Source organism: Rhinatrema bivittatum, chromosome 4, assembly GCF_901001135.1.
Source record: "Rhinatrema bivittatum chromosome 4, aRhiBiv1.1, whole genome shotgun sequence".
NCBI classification, from domain to species: Eukaryota; Metazoa; Chordata; class Amphibia; order Gymnophiona; family Rhinatrematidae; genus Rhinatrema; species Rhinatrema bivittatum.
This window is the reverse complement of record NC_042618.1, coordinates 84,799,211-84,827,033: the sequence shown is the minus strand read 5'-3', so window position 1 is coordinate 84,827,033 and position 27,823 is coordinate 84,799,211. Positions and strand designations below refer to the sequence as shown.

General features: G+C 49.9%; 1 protein-coding gene across 3 annotated transcripts in view; it reads left to right on the top strand.

Annotated features, from left to right (window-relative positions):
• The window catches only part of YLPM1 (YLP motif containing 1), a 443,744-nt gene that overhangs the window by 97,955 nt on the left and 317,966 nt on the right, over positions 1-27,823 (top strand). For all 3 annotated transcript variants that reach the window (XR_003856278.1, XM_029598421.1, XM_029598422.1), the window contains exons 5-6: positions 9,990-13,502; positions 14,006-14,120. Coding sequence is in view for 2 of the 3 variants with exons in the window: in XM_029598421.1 (XP_029454281.1) it covers positions 9,990-13,502; positions 14,006-14,120 (3,628 nt within the window). In the remaining variant the exon portion in view is untranslated. The remainder of the gene's footprint in view (positions 1-9,989; positions 13,503-14,005; positions 14,121-27,823) is intronic.

Sequence of the window (27,823 nt, the reverse complement as noted above, 5' to 3'; positions counted from 1 at the left end):
GAACGCGGGTTAGGAGCGGGGTAAACGCGGCCGTACTTTACTGGATAGACCTGAAAGTGATTTTTCTAGTGGCTATATCCTCAGCTCGGTGGGTGTCGGAGCTTTCAGGCCTTATGCTGTAGAGAACCCTTCTTGAGGATTACAGATACAGGATTATCCTTGAGAACGGTTCCCTCCTTTCTGCCTAAGGTGGTATCATCTTTTCTTTTTGAATGTCATGGAGCTCCCTTCCTTCCCGGTTTCGGATTCTTCCACTCAGTCCAGAGATTTGCGAAGACTGGATGTGAAGCGGACCCTGTTACGTTACTTGGAGGTCACCAACAGTTTCCGCCTGTTGGTTCATCTTTTTGTGCTGTGGAGTGGCCCCAGGAGAGGGCATAAGACTTCTCGGGCCACTATTGCTTGGTGATTAAAGGAGGCTATCAGCTCGGTGTACATCGCTAAAGGTCGGCCAGTGCCTGTTGGGCTTTCTGCTCATTCAACCCACTCACAAGTGGCCTCTTGGGCTGAGTTTCAGCGGGTTTCGCTATGAGATCTGTAGGGCAGCTACTTGGAAGTCTTTGTACGTTTGCCAGACACTACTGTCTGGATGTCCAGACTCCAGAAACAAGGGGTTTTGGTGAAAGTGTGCTTCGAGCAGGATTCTCATGGTAGCTTTAGTACATCCAGGAGTCTGGACTGATCCGGTTACGTACAGGGACAGGAAAATTGGTCCTTACCTGCTAATTTTCATTTGTAGTACCACAGATCTGTCCTGAGTCCTGCCCAGTCTGGGATAGGGATATTTGAGAGTCCGCTCGATCAGTGTTTGGCTCCAGGTTCTGGTACCGCGCAATTGTGTTGGTCAGGCAAGGGTTCTTATTGAATTTCCAAGGTTTTCTTCTTCCCTCTGCTCTTTTGGGGGAAATTGTAGATAGATAATGTTAATTGTGTTTCTATTCATCTGGCTTGAGTACAGTTCAGTACTGACAGACTGCAGGTGGCACCTCAACTTAAATGTCAGTCAAAAATCTCTGTCTTTATCTGCTGGAGGGGAGGCAAAATCCAGGAGTCTGGACTGATCTGTGGTACTACAGGAAAGAAAATTATCAGGTAAGGACCAATTTTCCTTTTTCATCATACCTAAGGAGGAAAGTTCCTTTCACCCCTCCTGGACCTCGAGTGTCAACCGTCACCTACGAGTGAGTTGTTTCTGCATGGAAACCTTACACTCCGTGACAATGGCCGTACAACCGGGAGAGTGCCTATACTCCCTGGACCTATCTGAGGCCTATCTACATATGCCAATCCGTCAAGAACTCCAACACTTCCTGTGCTTTGCTGTACTGGGTAGCCATTACCATTTCCCGGCACTGCCCTTTGGCCTAGCCACCGCCCCAAGAACGTTGTCCGAGATTGTGGTGGTCATGGCAGCAATGTTGAGAAAAGAAGGAATCCTGGCACACCCGTACTTGGTCGACTGGTTGATTCGGGCCAAGTCTGTGGAAGAGAGTCTCCGGGTGACCACCTTGCTGCAGGAACTCAGTTGGGTAGTAAACCTGGACAAGAGCAGTCTCAAGCCTTCCCAGTCGGTAGAGAATCATGGAATCTGGTTCAACACCAGGCAGGGCAAGGTCTTTCTCTCGACCACACAGATATAGAAGTTGACGTCCCAGGTGTTTCAGTTGATGAACACAATATGCCCGACGGTGTGGAGCTATCTTCAAATTCTCAGTTGATAGAGGCAACCTTGGAAGGTAGTGCTGTGGGCGAGAGCGCACATGCGCCCACATCAATGCTCGCTGCTGTCACATTGGAACCCGCAGTCTCAGGACTGTTCTATTCGGCTCCACTTACCGATGGGAGTGTGCTCTCACCTCAAATGGTGGTTGCTGGAGGATCATCTGAACAAGGGGGCGGGGGGTGTCCTTGTTTTCCCCAAACTGGCTGGTTCTTACAATGGGTATGAGTCTCTGGGACTGGGGAGCTCACTGTCGGGAACTCACGGCTCAGGGACGTTGGACATAGGAAGAGGCAGTTTGGAACATCAACCACCTGGAAGCCCAGGCAGTGAGGCTGGCATGCTTGAAATTTAGCCACAGACTCCATGATCAAGCTGTCCGCATAATGTCAGACAACGCAACGACGGTAGCCTACATCAACCACCAGGGAGGATCCAAGAGCCAGCAGGTGTCTCATGAGGAAGACCCCCTTATAGAATGGGTGGAAATACATCTACAGACGATCTCAGCCTCACACATCGCAGGAAAAAGACATCTTCAGAGCAGACTTTCTAAGCAGGGAGAGTCTGGATCCAGAAGAGTTGGTGTTGTTGACTGAAGCCTTTCAACTGATAGTAGATTGCTGGGGTCTCCCGTCCATCTACCTGCTGACCGCAGCTCACAGTGAGAAGGTTCCATGATTCTTCAGTTGCAGAAGAGATCAGTGGTCCCTGGAGATTGATGCGCTCGATCAGACCTTCCCTCCGTGGCCCCTGCTGGGCAGGATCATTCTCATAATTGAGCACCACAGGGGAATAGTTCTACTAGTAGCTCCAGATTGGCCCTGGTGTCCGTGGTATGCGGACATGAGGAGACTCCTAGTGGAGACCCCCCTGTGCCTCCCACCCTGGGAACCTGCTACAGCAGGGACTGGTCCTTCATGAGGATTCAACTCAATTCTGTCTTATGGTCTGGCACTTGAGAGGGCTTGCCTGATGAGGCGAGGATATTCTGTGGTGGTAATTGCCATCTTACTCCGTGCTCGTACATTCTCAACGTCCCTAGCATTTGTGCGGGTCTGGAGAGTATTTGAAGCCTGGTGCGAGGAACATGGTGTTCCCCGCCCACCCTTGGCCGGTCAAAATCACACTTATTCTAGAATTTTTGCAGGGCCTTAACTCCTTGAAAGTGCAAGTAGTGGCTGTCTCCTATTTCAGGGGCGAGGTGAACGGAACCTCCTTGTCGGCTCATCTGGACGTGGCCCGTTTTCTGAAAGGGCTGAAGCTCCTTAAGACGCGTGGCTAGCAGCCTTCTCACCTTATTGTCATATTCAAAGTACCGGTATTTGTTTCATCTGTTCTATCTGAAAGACTAGTTCAGCAACGTCAAGTGCTTTCAATTCCTGACATTCTGTCTCCAAAAACAACAAAGTAGAGCTGTCCCCACTCCTCTTATGCTTTATTTCCAATTTCTCAGTCTTTTGCATCAACTGAACCCCTTTGCCTTTTCCTTCCTTAGAGGCCCTATTTATTCATTTACCCCTCATTACTGCTTTTAACCCTTCCCACACTACAGCTGGGTTCACGTCTTCTGTCTCATTAAAAATTAAGTATTCCTCAATATCTTTTACAAGACTGGCAACAAAAACCTTGTCTGACACTAAATCCTCATTTAACCTCCAGAATTTCTGCCTCAGTTGTTCTCTGCCCACTGTCAGTGCCACCCACACTGGTGCGTGGTCTGACCATGTTATGCTTCCAATACTTGTCTCTAGGACTTTCCCTCAATACCTTGTCTAGCAAAAAGTAGTCAGTTCTGGAGTATGACCCATGCGGCTTGGAACAGAATGTGTAATCTTGGGCCGTTGAGTTCTTTAGCTTCTACACATCTATAAGACCCCATAAACCTAACATGTTTTTCAGACTCTGTCTCTGCAGTCATGAGGCCCACTGAACACCCCTCTCCCCCAGATTTATCTAAAAAAGGATAATGTGTCATATTAAAATCACCTCCCTTTATAATATGCTCTTCTGCCCATTCTAAAAGGATGTTAGACAATGAATTCAGATAATCACCCTGGTTGGTATTTGGGGCATACAGATTAATTAATGTAAACAGTTTGCTGTGAATCATCACCTTCAGGATCAGGAATCTGCCTAACAGATCCCTAATCATTGCTTTAACATCAGCTGTCAAAGTATGTGTGAGCAAAATCCCTACGCCCATATTTACCATAAGAGCATAAGAAATTGCCATGCTGGGTTAGACCCAAGGGTCCATCAAGCCCAGCATCCTGTTTCCAACAGAGGCCAATCCAGGCCATAAGAACCTGGCAATTACCCAAACACCAGGAAGATCCCATGCTACTGATGCAATTAATAGCAGTGGCTATTCTCTAAGTAAACTTGATTAATAGTTAATGGACTTCTCCTCCAAGAACTTATCCAAACCTTTTTTGAACCCAGCTACAATAACTGCTGTAACCATATCTCTTCACATTCAAAGACATTAGTTTTATTACCCCCATGTTGAAAACATGTTACCTGACTTCCCCCCCTCAGTCATACTCAAACATCTTCCTTCCCCCCACAACTATCCCCACTAAACTCTCCGCTCCATACCCCCCTTGGTACTACCTCTCCCTCCCCTTTCCTTTCTCCCAAAATACACCACACTCCCGCTTGGTGTGTACCCTTTCCCTCTGAAAGAATGAGTTCATCCAACCATGATAGCTGTCATCTGGGTCTACGCAAATCTCAAACAGACAAACAGGCAAAGGGGCCGAACCTGAGACATTAAATTGTCCATCTGCTGGCGGGGGAGGAACACCTTGCCCGCATAAGTGTCGAATTGGGCTCCCAGAAATTCCAACTCCTGAGACGGGACCAGATGGCTCTTGGCTAAATTGACTATCCATCCCAACGACTGCAGCCGTTCCAATACCGACTGTACTGCTATCTTGCAAAGTGCTTCCGACTTCGCTCGGATGAGCGAAGTCGGAAGCACTGGAGGATGAGCGAAGTCGGAAGCGCCGGAGGAAAGCTACAACTACCACCATCACCTTGGTGAATACTCTGGGGGCCACATGAACCTTAACCCCCAATACAGCCAGGTCCCCCCCCTCTTCATCATTAAAATAATACATATCCTTGACCAGTCCCAAAGTCCCGTCCTCAGACTCGCCGTTGCAGGTGATGAGGGATTGCCTGACTGCCTCTGTAGCCTCTTTCCTGATCCTGGAACCTTCTGACCCCTGGTCTAATCTTCCTGCCTCCTAGTTAAGGGGGACTGTATTTGTTGGCTGTGTCTCAGCCGGCATTGTAATACCCACAACTCGGAGAAAATCCATAGCCGTGCCCTCTGTCTTCACCTTAGCAGACTTGCCCTGTACAGAGAAATGTAGACCAAATGGAAACAGCCACCAGTACGTAATCTCCTCCTTTCTCAAGATGGCGATGACTCCTGAAGTCTCTGTGCTTTTTAACAGTGATTGCTGATAGATCTTGGAAAATCTCAACTTTCTAATTCTTCCACATGATGTGTCCCAATTGTCTGGCCAGCATGGCCAATTTTTCCTTGACCACAAAGCTATGGAAACACACCACTATATCCCTGGGCATCCTCTTGGCCCCCTTCCCCTCATAACCCTGTGTGCTTTATCCAGTTTGATCTTTGGAATGAGTGCCTCATCACCATCTGACCCCAAGATCACCGTGCAGATGCTGGACACAGTTTGAAAACAGCCTGCAAACTCTGGCAGTTGCTGCCTTACTCTGAACCGTAGATTTATCCTATGGGACCTATTTTCAAGATCCTCGTTCTCTTCTAATTCATGGGCCGTTTTTACCAAGCCCATTCCTCCTCTTGCTCACCTATCTAATCAACAGCTTGCTCATCAAGACTCATTTACAGTTCTGCCACGCAATACCCCAGAGCCATCTCCCTTCACCTCTGTCACCATTGCCTCAAATTTGGCCCAGAATGATGTCATATCTTCAGAAAACCAGCGCTGAAACTTTACATGGGTGAACTAGCTTGCGTTCTCTGCCTCGGGTCTTGATCTGCTACTGCTTCCATGCGCTTGGTCTAGGCCCAATGCGCTGATTGCCTCTCTGTTGGCAAATGAAAGCTTTCCTTTTAACCTGCGCTTTCACACTGTTTGTTTCTGTTCCTCGGGGGAATTAATGCTGCAATTGATGCAGATACAGATTAGGGGGAATAGAGCACCAAGATTAAGCATCACTTCCTCCTTCATAGGGGAATTGTTACATCCCTTTTATCATTTTGGTTACCCTTCTCTGTATCTTTTCTAATTCCTCTATCTTTTTTGAGATGATGTGACCAGAATTGCACACAATACTCAAGGTGCTGTCTCATCAGGGAGCGATACAGAGGCATTATGATATTCACTGTTTTATCCTCCATTCCTTTCTTAATAATTCCTAGCACTCTATTTGCTTTTCTGGCTGTTGCCACACACTGAACAGAGAATTACAACATATTATCCATGATTATCCATGATGACACTTAGATCTTTTTCTGGGTGGTGACTCCCACCCAGCTGTAATTTGAGTTGCCCTTCTATATGTGCATCACTTTGCACTTGTCCACATTAAATATCATCTGCCATTTGGATGCCCAGTCTCACAAGGTCCTCCTGCAATCCTCTTGTGGTTTAAAAACTTTGGATAATATTGCATCATCAGCAGCAAATTTGATCATTTAATTCGTTCCCGTCTCTAGGTTGTTTATAAATGTTAAAAAGTAGCAGTTCCAGGACAGATCCCTTGGGCACTCCACTATTCACCTTTCTCCTTTGAGGAAATTGATCTTTTTCTCCAATTTTGTTTTCTTTCTTTTAACCAGTTCTCAGTCAAGAATAGAGCATTGCCTCCTATCCCATGATTTTTTAATTTCCTCAAGAGTTTCTCATGAGGTACTCAGTCAGTGTTTTCTGAAAATCCAGATACACTATTATCAACCGGTTCACCTTTATCCACATGTTGTTCATAAGGTTTTTATATACCGGCATTCATAAGGTTTTTATGTACCGGCACATCATGCTGGTTTACAAATAAACAGGGGTGCAATAAATACATCAAAAACAGAAATAACGTGTCGAAGAAAGCAGTTACAATTAACAAGGACTATTGAACTGGGATCAGAGGAAATAAAGATAGTTTAGCAGAGACTAAATTATATACAAGGAGAAGAGGTACAGCTGCTGTGTTGGATATGTTGATGGCGAGGTGCATTAATTTAAGTCCGGGAAAGCTTGCATAAACAGCCAAGTCTTGAGTCTTTTTCTAAAGGTTAGGAGGCAAGGCTCCTGTCTGAGATGGGGAGGGATGGAGTTCCATAACAGTGGGCCAGCTGTGGAGAGGGCTCGATCTCTTAAGGTAATGTGACTAGTGGTTTTAGTAGGGGGTACATGGAGGGATCCTCTGTATGCGTCTCTGGTAGGTCTTGTGGAGTTGTGTAAGCGGAGAGGAAATTGTAGGTCAATTGTGGTGTGTTGGATGATTTTTGTATATCAAGGATATGGATTTGTAGATGATTCTGAAGTGAATTGGTAACCAATGAAGGTCTTTTAGAATTGGGGAAATATGGTCTCTTTTCCTGGTGTTTGTTAGTAAACGGGCTGCTGTGTTTTGTACCATTTGGAGCGGTTTGGTGTAGGAGGAAGGGAGACCAAGTAGGATAGCGTTACAGTAATCTAACTTTGAGAAAATAATTGCTTGGAGGATCGTTCTGAAATCTTGGGCGTGGAAGAGAGGTCTTATCCTTTTTAAAACTTGGAGTTTGTGGAAGCAGTCTTTGGTCGTTCTGTTGATGGAGGCTTTGAAGTTCAGCCTGTTGTCAATTATCACTCCTAAATCTTTCACTTGTGTGGTTGGTGGGTTGGTTGGATGAGAAGCGGTGAGATTGCTGTTCTCTGGAGATATGAGTAGTATTTCGGTCTTGGAGGAGTTTAGTACTAGATTTAGGCTACTGAGGAGACGTTTGATTTCTTGGTGGCAGGATTCCCAGTAGTCGAGGGTTTTCGAGTATGAGCCTTTGATGGGTATCAGGATCTGGATATCGTCTGCGTAGAGAAAGTGTTTTAGGTTGAGCTTGGTGAGGAGTTGGCAAAGTGGTAGAAGGTAGATGTTAAAGAGTGTCGGGGAAAGAGAGGAGCCTTGTGGGACTCCTACGGATGAGTCATGGCGTGAAGATTCTTTGTTCTGGATTTTGACCTTGTAACCTCTGTTGCTGAGAAACGATTTGAACCAAGATAGAGCAGAGCCTGAAACTCCTATGGCAGCTAACTGGTTGATGAGGAAGGAGTGGTTGACGGTATCGAAGGCTGCTGAAAGGTCCAGAAGGACCAGCAGAAAAGATTGACCTTTGTCGAGACCCAGGATGAGGAAGTCTGTTAGGGAAGTGAGGAGGGATTCCGTGCCTAGATTTTTACGGAATCCATATTGCGAGGCGGATAGAAGTTTATTATCTTCAATGTAGTCCGATAGTTGGGAGTTCACAAGCCTTTCCATAATCTTAACAATGAAGGGGAGATTGGCTATTGGGCGGAAGTTGTTAGGATCTTTTGGGTCCAAATTTGGTTTTGTTCTTTATAATAGTTTATAATAGTTATAATAATTATAATTTTGTTCTTTATAATAGTTTCAATCATTTGTCCGGTCTGTAGTTTCCCGGATCACCACTGGAACCCTTTTTAAAAACTGGGTTATGTTTGCCATCCTTCAATCTTCAGGAACTATTGCTGATTTTAATGATAGTTTACAGATTATTAATTGAGGCTCTATTTTTCACTTCTTTCCAAACTTTGGGATGTATAACATCTAGTCTAGGTGATTTTGTACTATTTAGTTTGTTTGCCCATTTATTTTATTTTATTTTTTTATACTCCACTTTTTGACACCGGGAGCGATCTGCTGCCGCAAATCGCAAAATCGATTCGCGGCAGCAGATCGCTCCCGGACCCCCAGGGACTTTTGGCCAGCTTGGGGGGGGGGCCTCCTGACCCCCACAAGACTTGCCAAAAGTCCAGCGGGGGTCCGGAGCGACCTCCTGCAGTCGATCTCCTGCCGGCGCCATTTTCCGTACGGAAAAACGATTCGCGGCAGGAGATCGCTCCCAGACCTCCGCTGGACCCCCAGGGACTTTTGGCCAGCTTGGGGGGGCCTCATGACCCCCACAAGACTTGCCAAAAGTCCAGCGGGGGTCCGGAACGACCTCCTGCAGTCGAATCGTGTTGGTCTATGGCCGGCGCCATTTTGTAAAATGGCGGCGCAAAATGGCGCCGGCTGAAGACAACACGATTCGATTGCAGGAGGTCGTTCCGGACCCCCGCTGGACCCCCAGGTAATTTAAGGCATTTTGGGGGGGTTCGGGAGGGTGGGGGATTTATTTGAAAGGGTCGGGTGGGTTTTAGGGTGTTTTAGTGTGCCGGTTCACAATTTTAACGATTTTCACGATAATTTAAACTTCCAAACGGCAACAATACAATTCCCTCCCCCTCCCAGCCGAAATCGATCGTTAAGATGATCGATGACACGATTCACATCTCTAGTGGCTATTCCCTAAGTATAATTGATTAATAGCCATTAATGGACTTCTCCTCCAAGAACTTATCCAAATGTTTTTTGAACCCAGGTACACTAACTGCACTAACCACATCCTCTGGCAACAAATTCCAGAGCTTTATTGTGCGTTGAGTGAAAAAGAATTTTCTCCGATTAGTCTTAAATGTGCTACTTGCTAACTTCATGGAATGCCCTCTAGTCCTTCTATTATTTGAAAGTGTAAATAACCGAGTCACATCCACTCATTCAAGACCTCTCATGATCTTAAAGACCTCTATCACATCCCCCCTCAGCCTTCTCTTCTCCAAGCTGAACAGCCCTAACCTCTTTAGCCTTTCCTCATAGGGAAGCTGTTCCATCCCCTTTATCATTTTGGTTGCCCTTCTCTGTACCTTCGCCATTTTCTTGTAATTTTCTTTGTAATTGAATTCCAAATTGTTGGCACTATATAAGAAAAACAAGACTGTGTCCCCATCAATTTAAAATACTTTAAAGATGTTATCTCATGATATGTCAGTTCTGTTTTTAAGAATGTCTGCACCAAGACCATTTAATGCTTTAAAAGTAAGGCCGAATCTCTATGTACTACATAACAAAAAATACAAGAACCGAAAAACTCAATGAAATAGGATGGATGTGTTATTTTTTTTCTTGTTCTTTCTGTATTTTGATTCTGAAGTGAATTTTATCCTCTTCCTTACAGGGTTGGCTTGCAAGAAAAAACTTTACAAGGATCTGAAACTATAACCGAAAAATTTGAAGGAACAGGACTAATAAGACCACGTCTTGAGAGTTCGCCTGTGGAGCAGCCACAATCTGACTCACCACCTGCGAAGAGGCTTCATACAGATGAACCCCGCATGGAGCAGCCGCGGTCTAGTGGGCCCCGCATGGAGCAGCCACGGTCTAGTGGGCCCCGCATGGAGCAGCCGCAGTCTAGTGGGCCCCGCATGGAGCAGCTGCGGTCTATTGGGCCCCGCATGGAGCAGCCGCAGTCTAGTGGGCCCCGCATGGAGCAGCCGCGGTCTATTGGGCCCCGCATGGAGCAGCAGCAGTCTGGCGGCCCCGGCATGGAGCAGCCGCAGTCTGGCGGCCCCGGCATGGAGCAGCCGCAGTCTGGCGGCCCCGGCATGAAGCAGCCGCAGTCTGGCGGCCCCGGCATGGAGCAGCCGCAGTCTGGCGGCCCCGGCATGGAGCAGCCGCAGTCTGGCGGCCCCGGCATGGAGCAGTCGCAGTCTGGCGGCCCGGGCATGGAGCAGTCGCAGCCTGGCGGGCCCTGCAAGGAGCAGCCGCTGCCTGGCGGGCCTCGCACGGAGCAGCCGAAGCCTGGCGGCCCCCGCATGGAGCAGCCGCGGTTTGGCGGCCCCCGCATGGAGCAGCCGCGGTTTGGCGGCCCCCGCATGGAGCAGCCGCGGTTTGGCGGCCCTCGCATGGAGCAGCCGCGGTTTGGCGGGCCCCGCATGGAGCAGCCGCGGTTTGGCGGGCCCCGCATGGAGCAGCCGCGGTTTGACGGCCCCCGCATGGAGCAGCCGCGGTTTGGCGGCCCCCGCATGGAGCAGCCGCGGTTTGGCGGCCCCCGCATGGAGCAGCCGCGGTCTGATGGGCCTCGCATGGAGCAGCCGCGGTTTGGCGGGCCTCGTATGGAGCAGCCGCGGTTTGGGGGGCCCCGTATGGAGCAGCCGCGCTTTGGCGGTCCCCGCATGGACCAGCCGCGCTTTGACGGTCCCCGCATGGACCAGCCGCGCTTTGACGGCCCCCGCATGGACCAGCCGCGCTTTGACGGCCCCCGCATGGACCAGCCGCGCTTTGACGGCCCCCGCATGGACCAGCCGCGCTTTGGCGGCCCACCGCGCTTTGGCGGGCCCCGCATGGAGCAGCCGCGCTTTGGCGGGCCCCGCATGGAGCAGCCGTGCTTTGGCGGGCCCCGCATGGAGCAGCCGTGCTTTGGCGGGCCCCGCATGGAGCAGCCGCGCTTTGGCGGGCCCCTCTTGGAGCGCCCACGGTTTGATGGACCAAGATCACAGTTTGAAAGTCAGCGCTTTGATGGACCTTCTTCAAGAATGTGGGGAACTGGACCTAGGGGATTAATGTCGTCTACACGTTTTAACAGTCCACGTGTTAACTTAGATGAGCCTCGTTCACTGCCAGGTGGACTACAGTGGAGAGGGCCTTCACATCCTAATCAAGAGGAACAACCATATAAAGAGCCTATCTTGGATGTTCCTGATAGCCAGCATAAGGCACATCCAATTTCATCATCCCCATCTATCCTAGGCTCAGTGACGACCTCAAAGCTTTCTGACCCATTGCAGTTGGGCAATGATGTGAAAAAACCTCAGTTGGAAATATCTAAAGTTGAAGAAAAAGCTTCTTCAGGGTTTCCAGAGCAGATTCAGAGTTACCAGGGTGCTGAAAAGAAGATACAAGAAGGTATACCTTCTGAAAAGCCTCTAAGTGCTCCAGGCAAGAAACCAACATCTACTCCCAGTGTGCCTCCAACTGCACAATCCACAGTTGTTTTGAAAGGAGCAGGAAAGGTACCTCTTTTAACAGCAGAAAAAAAAGATTTAAAATCAAAAGATGCTAAAATGCTCCAAACAGAAAAACAGGACAAAGGCCCCACAAGACCAAATAGTGGGCAGGATAAGGGTTCCATGAAACCAGGCAGCAATCAGGAAAAAGGCCCTATAAAACCAGATCAATCAGAAAGTATTCATGGTAGAGGCCGTGGGAGAACACAGACCACTCGTGGCAGGGGGCGTGGAAGAGCAGAAAACAATCGTGAAAGGAGCCCCCTGAGGCCGGGAGCACAACAAAGGAGCCCTCCAAGACCTGGTGTCCGAGACCGGAGCCCACTGAGAACTGATGTCCTTGACAGGAGCCCCCCCAGGCTGGGCTACCTTGACAGGAGTCCTCCCAGGCTGGGCTACCTTGACAGGAGCCCCCCCAGGCTGGGCTACCTTGACAGGAGCCCCCCCAGGCTGGGCTACCTTGACAGGAGCCCCCCCAGGCTGGGCTACGTTGACAGGAGTCCCCCCAGGCTGGGCTACGTTGACAGGAGTCCTTCCAGGCTGGGCTACGTTGACAGGAGTCCCCCCAGGCTGGGCTACGTTGACAGGAGCCCCCCCAGGCTGGGCTACGTTGACAGGAGCCCCCCCAGGCTGGGTTTCCGAGATAGGAGCCCCCCCAGGCTGGGTTTCCGAGATAGGAGCCCCCTGAGGCCACAAAATGACAGACAAAAGGGCCTGGAAGAAAGACCTCTAATTGGAGATGGTCCTGAATCTATTCCCCCCTTGCCTCCCTGGCGCCATGGAGAAGAGAGAATCCCAGCTGAGCTTCCATTGGATATTCGAGGAAGAAGCGACTTGCCTTTGGAAAGAGAAAGATTGGATGACTGGGCAAGAGATCGATATTGGCGACAGCGTGATTTAGAATTTCGGGGTGACCGCTTGGATATCTACAGTAGAGATGAAAGATTACCACTTCATTCATCAGTTTCTACTGCACCTCCTGATATTGACCGAAAGGATCCATGGTGGGATGAGTTGGAGAGGACTCGAGAGAGAAACAGAGATAGGGAACATGATAGAAACTTGGACAGGTTTGGAAGACCTTATGATTTATATAATCTGGATGAAGGCAGAGATTACATCCGATCACACGATGATCGAGATTTCCTTCGGGATCGGGATTATCCTCCTCTCCCACCTTTGCCACCTCTTCGTCCATTGTCACCTCTTCAAAATCGTTCTCCTCTCCGACCTCTCTCACCACTTTCATCCCTTCCACCTCTCCCACCCCTTCCACCCTTGGATGTATATAGGGAAGATCGCTTGAGAGATGAAAGAGACCTATTTGAGAGAGACCTCAGAGAAAGGGGAGAGCTGAGGATTCGCGAGTATCCGGAAAGGCATGATGAGCGACAAGAGGAGAGAGATAGGGATTACTTGCCAGCGAAAGTGGGCTGGGATAGGAAACCATTGGAAGATCGATGGTATCAGTCTGCAAATGAAACCAGAGAACGATTGCCACCCCTTGAGGATCAGCAGGACCCACTACAATCACAAGCACAAAGTTCCCTTGTGCATCCATCAGCATTGCCTGAGATAGAGACTAACCTGAACCCTGAGCCGCCATCGATGTCAGGAATGATGATCCTTAGCCAGAGGCAGCATGAAATAATCCTGAAGGCTGCCCAAGAGTTGAAAATATTACGGTAAATTGGTTAATAGTTTATTTCTTCCATAATTGTCTGTTGTGCTTCCTGCTGCGTTGGCATTTGATAAGTCTCCCCTGAAGCCAGGCTCTTATGCTTCCTGTGTGCTACTTCTTTGTAAAGTAAACCTCTTTGCCCTCTTGTGGACTGTGATCATCCACTTACACCTTTTAAATGTGAATTTTTTCAGTTTAGTTTGCAGACATAGATTGTTGTCACTTAAGTCTTATTGTAGAGAATATAAGAGCTCTGGTTTCAGGGACTCACTGTGGGAATGGCTTAATAGCAATAACTTTAGTGGGAGAGGAAAATGGTGAACGGGGGTTAACTGTAAGATACTGGTTAGAGACAGTGCATGCAAATATCTCATATATATATATTCATTGATATCCTGTAAACCTGACCAGCTGGGTGTACTTAGGATAGATTTGGTAGCTACTGCTGTTGAAGATCATTCATCACAATATGTCTTTTGATTTTTTTTTTGGTTTATCTCTGATCAGGGAACATAAGGAGCAGATAGAAAAGTTAAAGCAACTAGTGCCGGAACCCCAACCATCTGAACTGTTGAGACTGCCTAAAATGGAAGATGAAATCTCAAAATCAGTTAGCTTCCAGGTAATGGATATTTGCATCAAGTAATAATGAAGGGTCCTTAATTGATGAGTATTGAGCAAATTTTGCATAATCCCCTTCCTTTATCCTTCTTCCAGATGAGAGAATGCGACATTCCACCTCAGATGTCCACCCCCAAACCATTCTTGTATAGAAAAAACGATTTGCTGGAAGTTAAAAAATTCACTATGCTAGGCTGTCAGTAATACTCTAGAAAGCTGAATCATTACATAGAAACATAGAAACATAGAAATGACGGCAGAAGAAGACCAAATGGCCCATCCAGTCTGCCCAGCAAGCTTCACACATTTTTTCTCTTATACTTATCTGTTTCTCTTAGCTCTTGGTTCTATTTCCCTTCCACCCCCACCTTTAATGTAGAAAGCAGTGATGGAGCTGCATCCAAGTGAAATATCTAGCTTGATTAGTTAGGGGTAGTAGCCGCCGCAATAAGCAAGCTACACCCATGCTTATTTGTTTTACCCAGACTATGTTATACAGCCCTTATTGGTTGTTTTTCTTCTCCCCTGCCAATAAGCCAATAAGCAATAAGGGGACAATAGTCATTTATACATGATATTTCAAAAAATCCTTCCTTTTGCCCACACTTAGTAGCAGTGTCTGCGTTGTGATATTTGAGGAAAAGTATGAAGGCCTGTTGAGTCATGAATAACGAGCCTTACTGAGGAGCTGCAAGAAAGCCCTCCTTCATGTCTAGAATTTGATTTCCTAGCGTGTAGCCAGATGGACTCAGGACCAATGAGTTATGTATTCCCCTGCTAGCAGATGGGAGATGGAGTCAGGTATCAAAGCTGACGTCACCCTAGATACACCCCTCAGTGACCTCAGCCCTTCAGTATCTCTCCGTCTCCTGGCAGATGTGGATGCTATTCCCACACCAGCAGCGGTTTTAGCGGGACTGCAGCACTAATCCAAAGGAGAAAAGAAGATTTTTACCTTCAAACTGAAAGGAAGATCGAACCCTGCTCTCCTGCGGTGATATCTAATGGGCCCTCCCCCAGTTGAAAATTCCTGAGGCGATTTCCGAGATCCCTCAGAGGTGTGCCTTGGTCCGGTAGCCGGCTCCAGGCGTGGACTTTGCTGCTGAAGCAACTGAAAGGCAGCGGGTGCAGAAGCCGAGCGTGGTGGTGAAGCACTCTCTCCGCAGCTGGAGACCGTCTCTGTACTAAACCGGTAAGCGCTGAACCCAGGTAAGTAGAGAAGATATCCAACGAACCGGAGACATGGACGGGCCTTTGTAAGTCATTCCTCCGGTCTCCTTGCTCGCCGTCTCTTCGACTATACTACAGCTTAATCACAGACTGAGGAGAATCTGTTACTCTCCTGTGCGGGAACACACTCGCAGCCGCAGAGAGCTAAAATCTAATGTCTGCTTGGAAAAGCTCCGCCTCCCGGACCTGATTGATAGATCCCATGACAGCATGTCTAATTCATCCTGCTATCTACGGAAACACCGTTTACAGTAAGCAAACTTGCTTTTCTCCGATTAGTTTTAATTTCCTAGCATGTAGCAGATGGACTCAAAACAAGTGGGTATAGTGTGCTCGTGCTAGCAGTTGGAGACTGATCTGACGTCAGCACGGGTACATATACCCCACAGGAAGTGAAGCAATTCAGTAATTTCCGTCTCCAAAGCAGTTTGGAGCTCCTTCATGCTCGCTGAGCGTTCTTCCAAATTCTAACGACTAAATTCCTAGACGATATTTACTATCGACGAGCCCCGCACTCCTGCGGTGATAACAGTCGGTCCCTCCCCCAGTTGAGTTTCCCGAGGTGATTTCCGTGGTCCCTCGGAGCTGAGTTCCTTGGTCCGGTGGCCGACTCGCGGCAGGGACCTGCCCCCGAGCGAGAAGGGCTCGGGCGCGGTCTAGAGGCAGTCTCGGTCCCGGCGTGGACTTGGCCCCCGAGCGAGACGAGTTCGGGCGCGGCCTAGAGGCAGCGGGTGCACCTCCTTGAGCGCGGCGGTGAAGGTACTCGCCCTCTCCCCCCGCAGCCGGAGACCGCCCGGGTTGCAGCCGGGAAGCGCCGAAGACAAGGTAAGGCGTATATATTTACTTGTTGGTCTCCGAGGATCCGAGGAGAAGCAGAGTGTGCCTCTGGGGCGGCCAGTTAAGTAGGCCGCCATTTCGACTGCCTGCTCGCCATCATCTTCTACCTGAAGTGTCCCGCCTATTGCTATGCGCCACGGCGATAGGCGTCCGTGGCTACGCGCACGGCGGTAGGCGCACGTTGCTACGCGCACAGCGATAGACGCACGTTGCTACGCACAGGCGATAGGCGCACGTTGCTGCGCACGTTCCTAGATAGGCGCCCGTTCCTAAATAGGCACCCGTCTATAGGCGCCCGTTTCGTAGACGCACATTGCTAGGCGCCCCGTTCATAGGCGCAAGTGCTTAGGTGCCCGTTTATAGGCGCCCGCTTATAGGCGCACTGTTATAGGCGCACATTGTTAGGCACACGTTGCTGAGCGCTGGTTTCTGGCGCCTGCTTTTCGCGCACAGCACAGACTCTTATTGAGTTCACCGGCGGCATGGAGCGTAAGAGTGACCAGGCTTCGGCAGTGCCGGCACCTCCAGAATCAGGCATCAATCTCTGCTCTGCATGCAACCTCAGGGCCACACAGAATGAGGATGCAGACTCCCTATGTGCCCAATGTGAAGAGGCCCTGGGAGTCCCGGGCCAGGGCCGGTCACAGCCCAGCGTTCTTGCCGGTTCCTCAGGGAACACTCCGGAGCCAGCAAGCAGCGGGGAGCAGCCAGTGACCCAGAGGGGCCTGGATCCCATGCGGCCTGATATGGCTTCGATCTCCTGGGTGGAATTATTCAAAGGGATTCATACCTTTGTCACGATGCAGTCAGCTCCCCTACCCGGTCCGTACGTCCAGAATGACCCGGCCCCTGGACCCTCGCGGCCTAGGCACGGCCACTCGCCAATTATTTTATTTATTTATTTAACAGTTTTCTATACCGACCTTCATAGTAAATAACCATATCGGATCGGATTACATTTAACAGGGGATATAACTGAAGGAAACAATTCAGGTAAACAATAGTTAACAATAGATAGGAATAAGTCAAAGTTACAATCAACGGGAATCGAGAACTTGGAAGCTTATAACAAGCTGGAAGGAAGATAAAGGCAGGTAATAAATATAAAAGATACGATAGTGAGAACGGGTTAAAGCTTAAGGTGCTTTAACCTGGAGGTGCCAGAGTCCATAGTTCATGAAGATAAATGTCAAAGGCCGGGTGAGAGTGAAGGGCCATTAGTGATTGTCTGGTGGATCGGAGAAGGCTTGGTGGAAGAGCCACGTCTTGAGTCTTTTTCTGAAAGTTAAGAGGCAGGGTTCCAATCTGAGGTTTGAAGGGATGTTATTCCAAATAGATGGGCCTGCTATCGAAAAAGCTCTGTCTTTGGTCGTAGAGAGGCGTGTGGCTTTAGTAGGAGGAAATTGTAGAGTGCCTTTGTGAACATCTCTCATTGGTCTGTTAGTATGGGGATTCAGACTACCCGGCAGAAGAAGATGAGCCCCCCGAGGAGGGAGAGCTTCCCTCGGGGGTAGAACCTTATCGGACCATGCGGCGCTTCTTTCCCAGAGCGGATCTTCCAGACCTGATCGCGCAATGTCTGTCGGAACTGGCCCTTCTGGGCCGTGACACCCCAGGGGAACCTAGAGTGAACCCCCTGTTGGAGGGCCTGCGCCAAACTTCTCACCACTTTCCCCTCCTACAAGTGGCACAGCAGCTAATCGATCTGGAATGGGCTGCACCGGAGGCTCCATTCAAGGGGGGTCGAGCCTTGGCTGGCATGTACCCCTTAGCTCTGGCAACTAAGGACATGTTGGCGTGCCCTCAGGTAGACGCCATAGTCAGCGCGATTGCGAAGCGCACCACCATCCCGGTGGAAGGAGGGATGGCCCTTAAGGATACACATGACCGGCGTATGGACGCCATCCTGAAGCAGGCCTTTGAGGTGGCAGCTATGTCCCTACGAATTGCGACTTGCTGCACGGTGGTGACGCGTTCCTGCTTATCTCAGGCTCGGAACAACGCCCCGGGAGAAGGGATGGAATCAGTGCTCTCATTCCTTACTGATGCAGCCTCCGACCTCGTCCGTACGGCAGCCAAGGGAGTGTCATCCTCAATGGCAGCCAGGAGGCAGCTCTGGCTACGTAACTGGTCGGCCGACTCCTCTTCCAAGACACGTCTCACGAGAATGCCCTTCGAGGGATCTCTCCTGTTCGGCAGCGACCTGGAGAAGCTGGCCAATAGAAGGGGCTCCTCTCCTTTACCTCGTCTACCAGAAGACAGGCCACGTAGGAGGCAGCGCCCGTCTTCTAGACCACCCAGAGATAGAACCTCTCAGCGCTTCAACCCTTACGGGACTCGCTACCAGGCACCTCGGTCGCAGGCCAGGAACCAGTCCTTTTGGCCTAAGCACAATAAGAGGGGAGCCGGCCCGGGTTCCGGCCCCGGCCGTACCCCACAATGACAATCAGTCGGCCCATCCAGGGGTAGCAGCCATAGGGGGCAGGCTGACCCTCTTTTACCGCTGGTGGGCCGAAATTACCTCGAACCAGTGGGTCCTCACCATCATCCGAGAGGGGTACTACCTGGACTTTCTTCGGCTCCCGCCAGACAAGTTTGTGGAATCTCCTTGTTCACCCCTCAAGAGGGCGGCGCTAGATGTTACCTTACAGAGACTTCTCTCCCTCAAGGCCATAATTCCAGTGCCTGCAGGGGAGATAAATTCTGGGCATTATTCCATTTATTTCATAGTGCCCAAGAAGGAGGGCACTTTCCGGCCCGTCCTGGACCTCAAGTCAACCGCTACCTACGGGTACCCAGCTTTCGCATGGAAACCCTGCGATCTGTCAAAAATTCAGTACAGCCAGGGGAGTTTCTCACATCCCTAGATCTGTCAGAAGCCTACCTGCATATCCCAATTCATCGGGATCATCAGCGCTACCTACGTTTCAAAGTCTTGGACCAACACTTTCAGTTTCGGGCGTTACCCTTCGGATTAGCCACAGCGCCGTGGATCTTTACCAAGGTCATAGTAGTAGTGGCGGCGGCCCTCAGGAGGGAAGGAATTCTCGTCCATCCCTACCTGGACGATTGGTTGATCAGGGCAAAATCGCCGGAAGAGAGCCATCGGGCAACCAGCCGAGTGATTGCTCTTCTAGAGAGCCTAGGCTGGGTAGTAAACTTAAACAAGAGTTCCCTACAGCCGTCCCAGTCGAAGGAATACCTAGGAGTCCTATTCAACACTCAGGCAGACAGTCAGCTTGACTCCCAAAAGAAGAGAAAAGCTCAAGAATCGTCTGCAGGCCCTGCTGCGCGCCGTCCGGCCCACAGCTTGGGATTGCCTACAAGTCCTCGGCCTGATGGCATCCACTCTGGAGGTGATACCATGGGCACGGGCGCATATGAGGCCATTACAACACGCCCTCCTATCCCGGTGGAGCCCGTGATCACAAACTTACACCGTACACCTACCTCTACCAGCCAGGGTACGGAATCAGCTGCGATGGTGGCTGCAGCAAAGCCACAGGAGCCGGGAGTCCAGGATGTCCTCTCCGACCTGGACCCTGCTCACAACAGACGCCAGCCTGAGCGGCTGGGGCGCACATTGCGAAGGACTCACCGCCCAAGGGCGGTGGAGCAGAGAAGAGTCGGGATGGAACATCAACCGACTAGAGGCACGGGCAGTCAGGCTAGCGTGCCTGCGATTTGCCCACAGACTGCGACACAGAGCGGTCAGAGTGATGTCAGACAACGCCACCCCGGTGGCATACATCAACCGACAGGGCGGAACCAGAAGCCAACAGGTATCCCTAGAAATAGCTCCCCTGATGACTTGGGCAGAAGCAAATCTCCAGGACATCTCCGCCGTCCACATCGCCGGGAAGAACAACACCGTGGCGGACTTCCTCAGCAGAGAAAGTCTACATCCCGGGGATTGGCAACTGTCACCCACGGTGTTCCAGATGATTGTGAATCGGTGGGGGACCCCGGGCATGGACCTACTAGCGGACAGGTCCAACGCTCAAGTATCCAAATATTTCAGCCGCAGGCGGGATCCTCTGTCTCAGGGGATCGATGCACTGGTACAACCATGGCCCCAGGGGATTCTGCTGTACACTTTTCGGCCATGGCCCCTGCTGGGCACCATTATACACAGGATTCAGCGGCACAGAGGCCTAGTTCTTCTAGTGGCTCCGGACTGGCCAAGAAGACTCTGGTACGCAGACATGAGAAGATTGCTGGCAGGGACTCCACTACCCCTGCCACCGCACAGGGACCTGCTGCGACAAGGTCCCATACTCCACGAGGATCTGGCTCAATTCTCTCTTACGGTCTGGCAATTGATAGGGCTAGACTGAAGACACGAGGATATTCAGGACCGGTAATAGATACACTCCTCAGAGCACGCAAGTTCTCCACATCGCTAACTTAAATAAGGATCTGGAGACTATTTGAAGCTTGGTGCGAAGCTCATAGCACCATTCCACATGCCGCTAAGATTCCTATCATTTTGGACTTCCTGCAAGATGGTCTTCAGAAGGGTCTGTCCCTCAATTCCATCAAGGTCCAAGTGGCAGCACTTTCCTGCTACGGTCCATGGAGTGACAGCAATAGCATCGCCACACACCCAGACGTTTCCCGTTTCCTGAAAGGAGTCAAACACATTCGTCCGCCACTGAAGTGGCCCATACCTCTGTAGAACCTCAACCTAGTTTTGGACTTTCTAGCGGGACACACCTTCCGTCCACTTCGAGGCCTGTCCCTCCGTTTGTTAACCTTGAAGATGGTGTTCCTGCTGGCTGTTTGCTCTGCACGCTGTGTCTCCGAGCTACAAGCACTGTCTTGCCGTGATCCGTTTCTCCGAATCACGCCAGAAGCCATCCATCTTCGCACAGTTCCTTCCTTCTTACCCAAAGTAGTCTCGCACTTCCACCTCAACCAAACCATCTCTTTACCTACCACAGAAGGTTTGAAGAAGTCAGAAGCAGGTCGAATTCTACGCCATCTCGACATTGGCAGGCTACTGTCCAGATACCTGGAAGTGTCTGAAGCAATACGAAAGACGGACCATCTGTTCGTTCTACACAGCGGGAAGAAGCAAGGGGAAGTGGCCTCAAGGGCAACTATTGCCCGCTGGGTCAAAGAAGTTATCAAGGCAGCCTACGTAGACACGGGTAAACCACCGCCTCTACAGGTCAAGGCTCACTCTACCAGAGCGCAAGCGGCCTCTTGGGCAGAAACGCGGATGCTGTTGCCTGCTGAGATCTATAAGGCGGCGACGTGGTCCTCCCTCCATACCGTCTCCAGATTCTACCGTCTAGATGTCCAGGCCAGGGAGGACACGACATTCGCGAGGGCAATCCTGCACGGACCTCGGGCAGCCTCCCGCCCAGTCCAGGAGTAGCTTTTGTACATCCCACTTGTTTTGAGTCCATCTGCTACACGCTAGGAAATGTTGAGATTACTTACCTGATAATCTCGTTTTCCTTAGTGTATGCAGATGGACTCAGCATCCCGCCCGGCTGTCACTATTCATGGGATTTCACAGGCTCAAGGTAAGCCATGTTTTACTACATAGGGCATCCACCCTGCCGGGTGTCGACGCCTTCCGGTTGAGAATCCTGGCGGTCTCCAGCTACTATCAACCGGTCAGGGTAATCCTGTTTAATTAATCGATCGGTCAGTACTCATATAGCTATAACAGCTTTGCAAGGAAGATTACTGAATTGCTTCACTTCCTGTGGGGGTATATGTACCTGTGCTGACGTCAGATCCGTCTCCAACTGCTAGCACGAGCACACTATACCCACTTGTTTTGAGTCCATCTGCATACACTAAGGAAAACGAGATTATCAGGTAAGTAATCTCTACAATGTGCCACATGCTAACTTCATGGAGTGCCCCCTAGTCTTTCTATTATCCGAAAGCGTAAATAATCGATTCACATCTACCCGTTCTAGACCTCTCATGATTTTAAACACTTCTCCAAGCTGAAAAGTCCTAACCTCTTTAGTCTTTCCTCATAGGGGAGCTTTTCGATTCCCCTTATCAGTTTGGTAGCCCTTCTCTGTACCTTCTCCATCGTAATTATATCTTTTCTGTGATGCGGTGACCAGAATTGTACATAGTATTCAAGGTGCGGTCTCACCATGGAGTGATACAGGGGCATTATGACATTTTCCGTTTTATTCACCATTCCCTTTCTAATAATTCCAAACATTGTTTGCTTTTTTGACTGCCACCTCACACTGAGCCGACGATTTCAATGTGTTATCCACTATGACGCCTAGATCTCTTTCTTGGGTAGTAGCTCCTAATATGGAACCTAACATTGTATAACTATGGCATGGGTTATTTTTCCCTATACGCATCACCTTGCACTTATCCACATTAAATTTCATCTGCCATTTTGATGCACAGTTTTCCAGTCTCTCAAGGTCTTCCTGCAATTTATCACAATCTGCTTGTGATTTAACTACTTTGAAAATTTTGTATCATCCGCAAATTTGATTACCTCGCTCAATAAAACGGAAAATGTCATAATGCCTCTATGTCGCACCATGGTGAGACCGCACCTTGAATACTGTGTACAGTTCTGGTCGCCGCATCTCAAAAAGATATAGTTGCGATGGAGAAGGTACAGAGAAAGGCAACCAAAATGATAAAGGGGATGGAACAGCTCCCCTATGAGGAAAGGCTGAAAAGGTTAGGGCTGTTCAGCTTGGAGAAGAGACGGCTAAGGGGGGATATGATAGAGGTCTTTAAGATCATGAGAGGTCTTGAATGAGTAGATGTTGCCTGCCCCAGCCTCTGGCTTGTTAACCAGTCTGCTGCCTGCCCTGACCTCTGGCTTGTTACCTGTTCTGCTACTTGCCACCTGCCATGACCCTTGCTCAGATTGGACTCTTGCTCAGGATAGCCCTAGGAACCCACCTAAGTCCTGCTGGCTGCCAGAACCCAAGGGCTCAATCTGCAAGGTAGGTGGCTGGTATAGGCAAAGCTCCAGACAGTCCTATCTTTGAGTTTCTCTGCTAGCATAGGCCTAGTGAGCTTACTCACTAGCAGGCGCCAGCCACAAAGAAGTCACAAGGGTCCACTTCCTTTGACAGTGTTACAGCTGGGAACTACTGGCTGGTTATTCTGATCTCTGTGGTAAGCAAACTAATGGAATCGCTGCTAAAACAGAGAATAGTGCAATTTTTGGATTCCAATGGATTGCAAGATTAGAGGTTGGGTGACTAGAGAATTAGATCAAGATTTACATGGATTTCAGCAAAGCTTTTGATATGAGTCCCTAGCAGACATAAGTGAAAAAGCACAGGAGTGCTTCTTAGGCCACGTTTATAAGCAAAACACGTCAGAACTGTCTGAACTTTCAAGAAGGTTCATCACCCAGTAAAAATGTTGCTAGCAGTAAAAAAAATTTTTAATAGTTTTTATTGGTCATCACAGAAACAGTATACAAAACAATTGAACAATTGACAACCAACAGTTTTATCATTTCAATCGACACCCCCCACCTCCCTTGACCGAGAATGCTATATCAATGATAGAAAATCTAGAGTACATGCCATACAATAATATTCTAAGTCCACAGTGCAAAACAAGCTAAACACTTTCATTAGGTATCCCGTACAATTTGTTTACCCTAAGATAACTGATTCTTCCATGTGAGATAAGGATCCCATATCCTATAGAACTTAGGCAGGGTATGATTTTTAAGCGCAGTTAACTTGTAGAGGGAGCAATTGTGTTCGAGGCGGGTTGCCACTTCAGCCTTAGTAAGGAGATCTGGCCGTTTCCAAAACAAAGCTAGCTCGCATCTGGCTGCAAGTATGATTTGATGTACTAGTAACCATTTAAAGTGAGGCACTTGTGGGGATAAATTAAGCAGGAAATGTTCAGGATCTAAAGGAATCTCTAGACCTACTACATCAGTAACCATTTGATTGATTTCTTCCCAGAACAGTTTCACCTTAAAACAGCTCCACCACATGTGAAAATATGTGACTGTCCCCCCACACTTTTTCCAGCAATCGGCACTAACAGAAGGTATAATCCTCTGTATCCTAAAGGCGTTAAATACCATCGCATTAGGACCTTGTACCCATTTTCCATCAATGTGGCAGAGATCGAACCTCGTTTTGTGTTCTGAAATATCTGGTCCCAGGACTCAGAAGGAATTAATCTACTCAAATCTCGTTCCCATGCCTTCTCAATAAGGGGCCTGGCGCCTCAGGGCATTACCCAGGAATCCGTAAAGATTAGAAATAATGCCGGACAAGCCATCTACTTTATTACACCAATGTTCCAAAATTGTCTTGCCCTTTTGGAGCTCCACATCTATCTTCTCTGTCATTAGAAAATGACGTAGTTGCAAGTACAAGAAAATGTCCCGCTCATTTAAGTGCCACTTCTCCCAAAGCTCCGGAAAGGTGAGAAACCTCTGTGAGCCCCATATATGCTCCATTTGAACAACTCCCTTGTTAATCAATGGGTGATAGTGCAGTAGTACCCTTCCTTCAGAGAAATGTGTATTATAATTGAGAGCGGTGCTATAAAAATAACGGCGAGTGCCTACAAAACGCACTTGACATTTCTCCCAAGCAGCTAAAGTTGTCTTAGTGGAAGGGGCCAGTTTACCAACTCCTGGCCAGGTGTCCCTAGGCTGCCAAACCATGGCCCACAATGACATTTTTCCTGCCACATCCTGTTCAATCTTTACCCAAAGTGGCTGATCGTGTTTCTTATGCCAGATGAGAACTGCCCTCAACTGTGCAACCGCCCATTACCATTGTAGGTGAGGGACTCCCAAGCCCCCCCCTACTAGTTGGTTGGTACATTACATCCCTACGGATCCTAGGTGGCTTCCTCTTCCAAATATAGTCAGATACTCGTCTCTTCCAGCATTTCAACATGTTATTAGGAATAGGTATGGGTAGTGATTGAAATAAATACAAAAGTCGGGGGAGTAGATTCATTTTTACTGCAGCCTTCTGCCCCAACCAGGAAAGGGAAAGGGAACCCCAGATTTCCAAATCTTTAGAGAGTGTTTGCCAGAGGGGCTTGTAATTCAATTCTAGGAGGTCCCCAGAGTTCTTACTAAGACGGATACCTAAATATTTATTTCCTAGCGTGTAGCAGATGGACTCAGGACAAATGGGTATAGTGTACTTGTGCTAGCAGTTGGAGACGGATCAGATTTCAATCTGACGTCAGCACCTAGTACTTATACCCCTGCAGGAAGTGCAGAAGCTCAGTATTTTCCGTCTCCAAAGCAGTTAGGAGCTATCTTCACGCTCGCCGAGCGTTCTACCAAATTTAAAGAAAAATCCTACCTGAAGACGAGCCCCGCATTCCTGCGGTGATACCCTCGGGTCCCTCCCCCAGTTGAGTTTCCCAAGGTGATTTCCGTGGTCCCTCGGAGGTAAGAGCCTCTGTCCGGTGGTCGAATCGCGGCAGGGACCTAGCCCCCGAGCGAGAGGAGTTCGGGCGCGGCTGAGAGACAGCGGGTGCACCCCCTTGAGCGCGGCGGTGAAGGTATTCACCCTCTCCCCCCGCAGCCGGAGACCGCCCGGGTCGCAACCGGGAAGCGCCGAAGACAAGGTAAGGCGTAAATCTTCTATTTAACCGGTCTCCGAAGATCGAGGATTAGCAGGGTCTGCCCGCGTGGAGACCCTCTAAGGAGGTCGCCATCTTGCCCGCTCGCTCGCCATCGCCATCTTGGCCTTGTTCGCTGCCCTCCGCCTGATTGAGCACAAATAAAGCTAAGCGCACAAGTTTAACGGGTGCGTATTATCGGCGCCCGAAAATATTTGGGCGCATATTTAAGCTAGGCGCCCAAGGATTGGGCGCGTATTATAGGCGCCGATAATTGGGCGCGTGTTATAGGCGCACAATATTTGGCGCACATTCTTAGGCGCCGCGCATAAGCTTCGCGCACATTACAAAGCGCGTATTTACGGCTTGGAGCACACCGGCGCGCATATATCTGACGCAATGGATCGCATAAGAGCTCACGCGTCCACAGAAGCGGCACCTCCAGAATCAGGCATAAAAGCTCTAGGCCTCTGCTCAGCATGCCACCTCAGAGCCGCACAGAGCGAGAGGAAGCAGACGCCCTATGCGCACAATGTGAGGAGGCCCTGGGAACTCCAGGCCAGGGCCAGTCCCACCCAAGATCCAGTTCTAGCTCCTCAGGGGGCACCCCGGACCTAGCAGGCCCCAGTGAGCCCATCCCACAGACGGGGACCCCCAGAGAACCGGCGCCCCTCAACTTCGACCCAGCATCGATCTCCTGGGTGGAGTTATTTAAAGGGATTAACGCCTTTGTCAAGATGCAGACTGAAACCCGAGCTGACCCATATGCACCGGAAGACCTTCATGCCCCAGGACCCGCGAGGCCTAGGCACAGGCTCCCACCACCCAGAAGCCCCACCTACAGGACACAGATTTCTCCGAGGAAGAAGTCGAGCCCCTCGAGGAGGGAGAACTTCCCTCTGGGACAGAGCCGCATCGAACCATGAGACGCTTCTTCGCAAAGGAGGAACTTCCGGCCCTGGTATCTCAATGCCTATCGGAACTCGCTATCCCGGGCCAAGGCACCCCGGGGGAATCTAGAATGAACCCCCTGCTGGAGGGCCTTCGACAGACGGCCCACCATTTTCCCCTCTTACAGGCGGCACAACAGCTAATCGACCAGGAGTGGAATGCGCCGGAGTCCTCATTCATAGGGGGTCGAGCCTTATCAGCCATGTACCCTCTGGACCCAGCAACCAAGGAGCTGCTAGCGTGCCCCAAGGTGGACGCCATAGTTTGCGCAGTCGCTAAGCGCACCACTATACCAGTGGAGGGAGGGGCGGCCCTCAAGAATGCACACGACCGGCACCTGGAAGCCATACTGAAACAAGCCTTTGAGGTGGCAGCCATGTCCCTACAAGTTGCGACCTGCTGCACCGTGGTGACACGTTCCTGTTTATCTCAAGCCAGGAACAACACCTTGGGGGAAGAGATGGAATCAGCACTTTCGTTCCTCACTGACGCTGCCTCCAATCTAGTACGCACAGCAGCCAGGGGAGTGTCATCCTCAGTGGCAGCCAGGAGACAACTCTGGCTGCGAAATTGGTCGGCCAACGCCTCCTCCAAGACATGCCTCACAAGAATGCCCTTTAAGGGATCCCTCCTGTTCGGCAGCGAACTAGAGAAACTGGCTAACAAATGGGGCGACTCTCCATTACCTCGTCTGCCATAAGACAAGACGAAAGGAAACCGGCGTCCCTTTCCCAGGCCATCCAGAGGCAGAAGCTCACAACGCTTCAACCCTTACAGGAATAGCTACCAGGCACCCCGCCCTCCGGCCAGAAACCAGTCCTTTCGGAACAGACACAGCAAGAAGGGGAACCAGCTCGGGTCCAGGTCCCAGCCGCACCCCACAATGAGAATCAGCCGACCCATCCAAGGGAAGAAGCCATAGGGGGCAGACTAACCCTATTCTACCGCAGATGCATACAAGCATTCCCGGACGCCAATTAAACTATCACCTCCACGCCACCCCTTATCTCCACATATACCATGGTGAACCATATCTTCTATCGTTTACTTGTGTGAATTAATAACCTGTCCTTTCTCTTCCTTCTCCGCCAAGTTCTTTTCACCCTG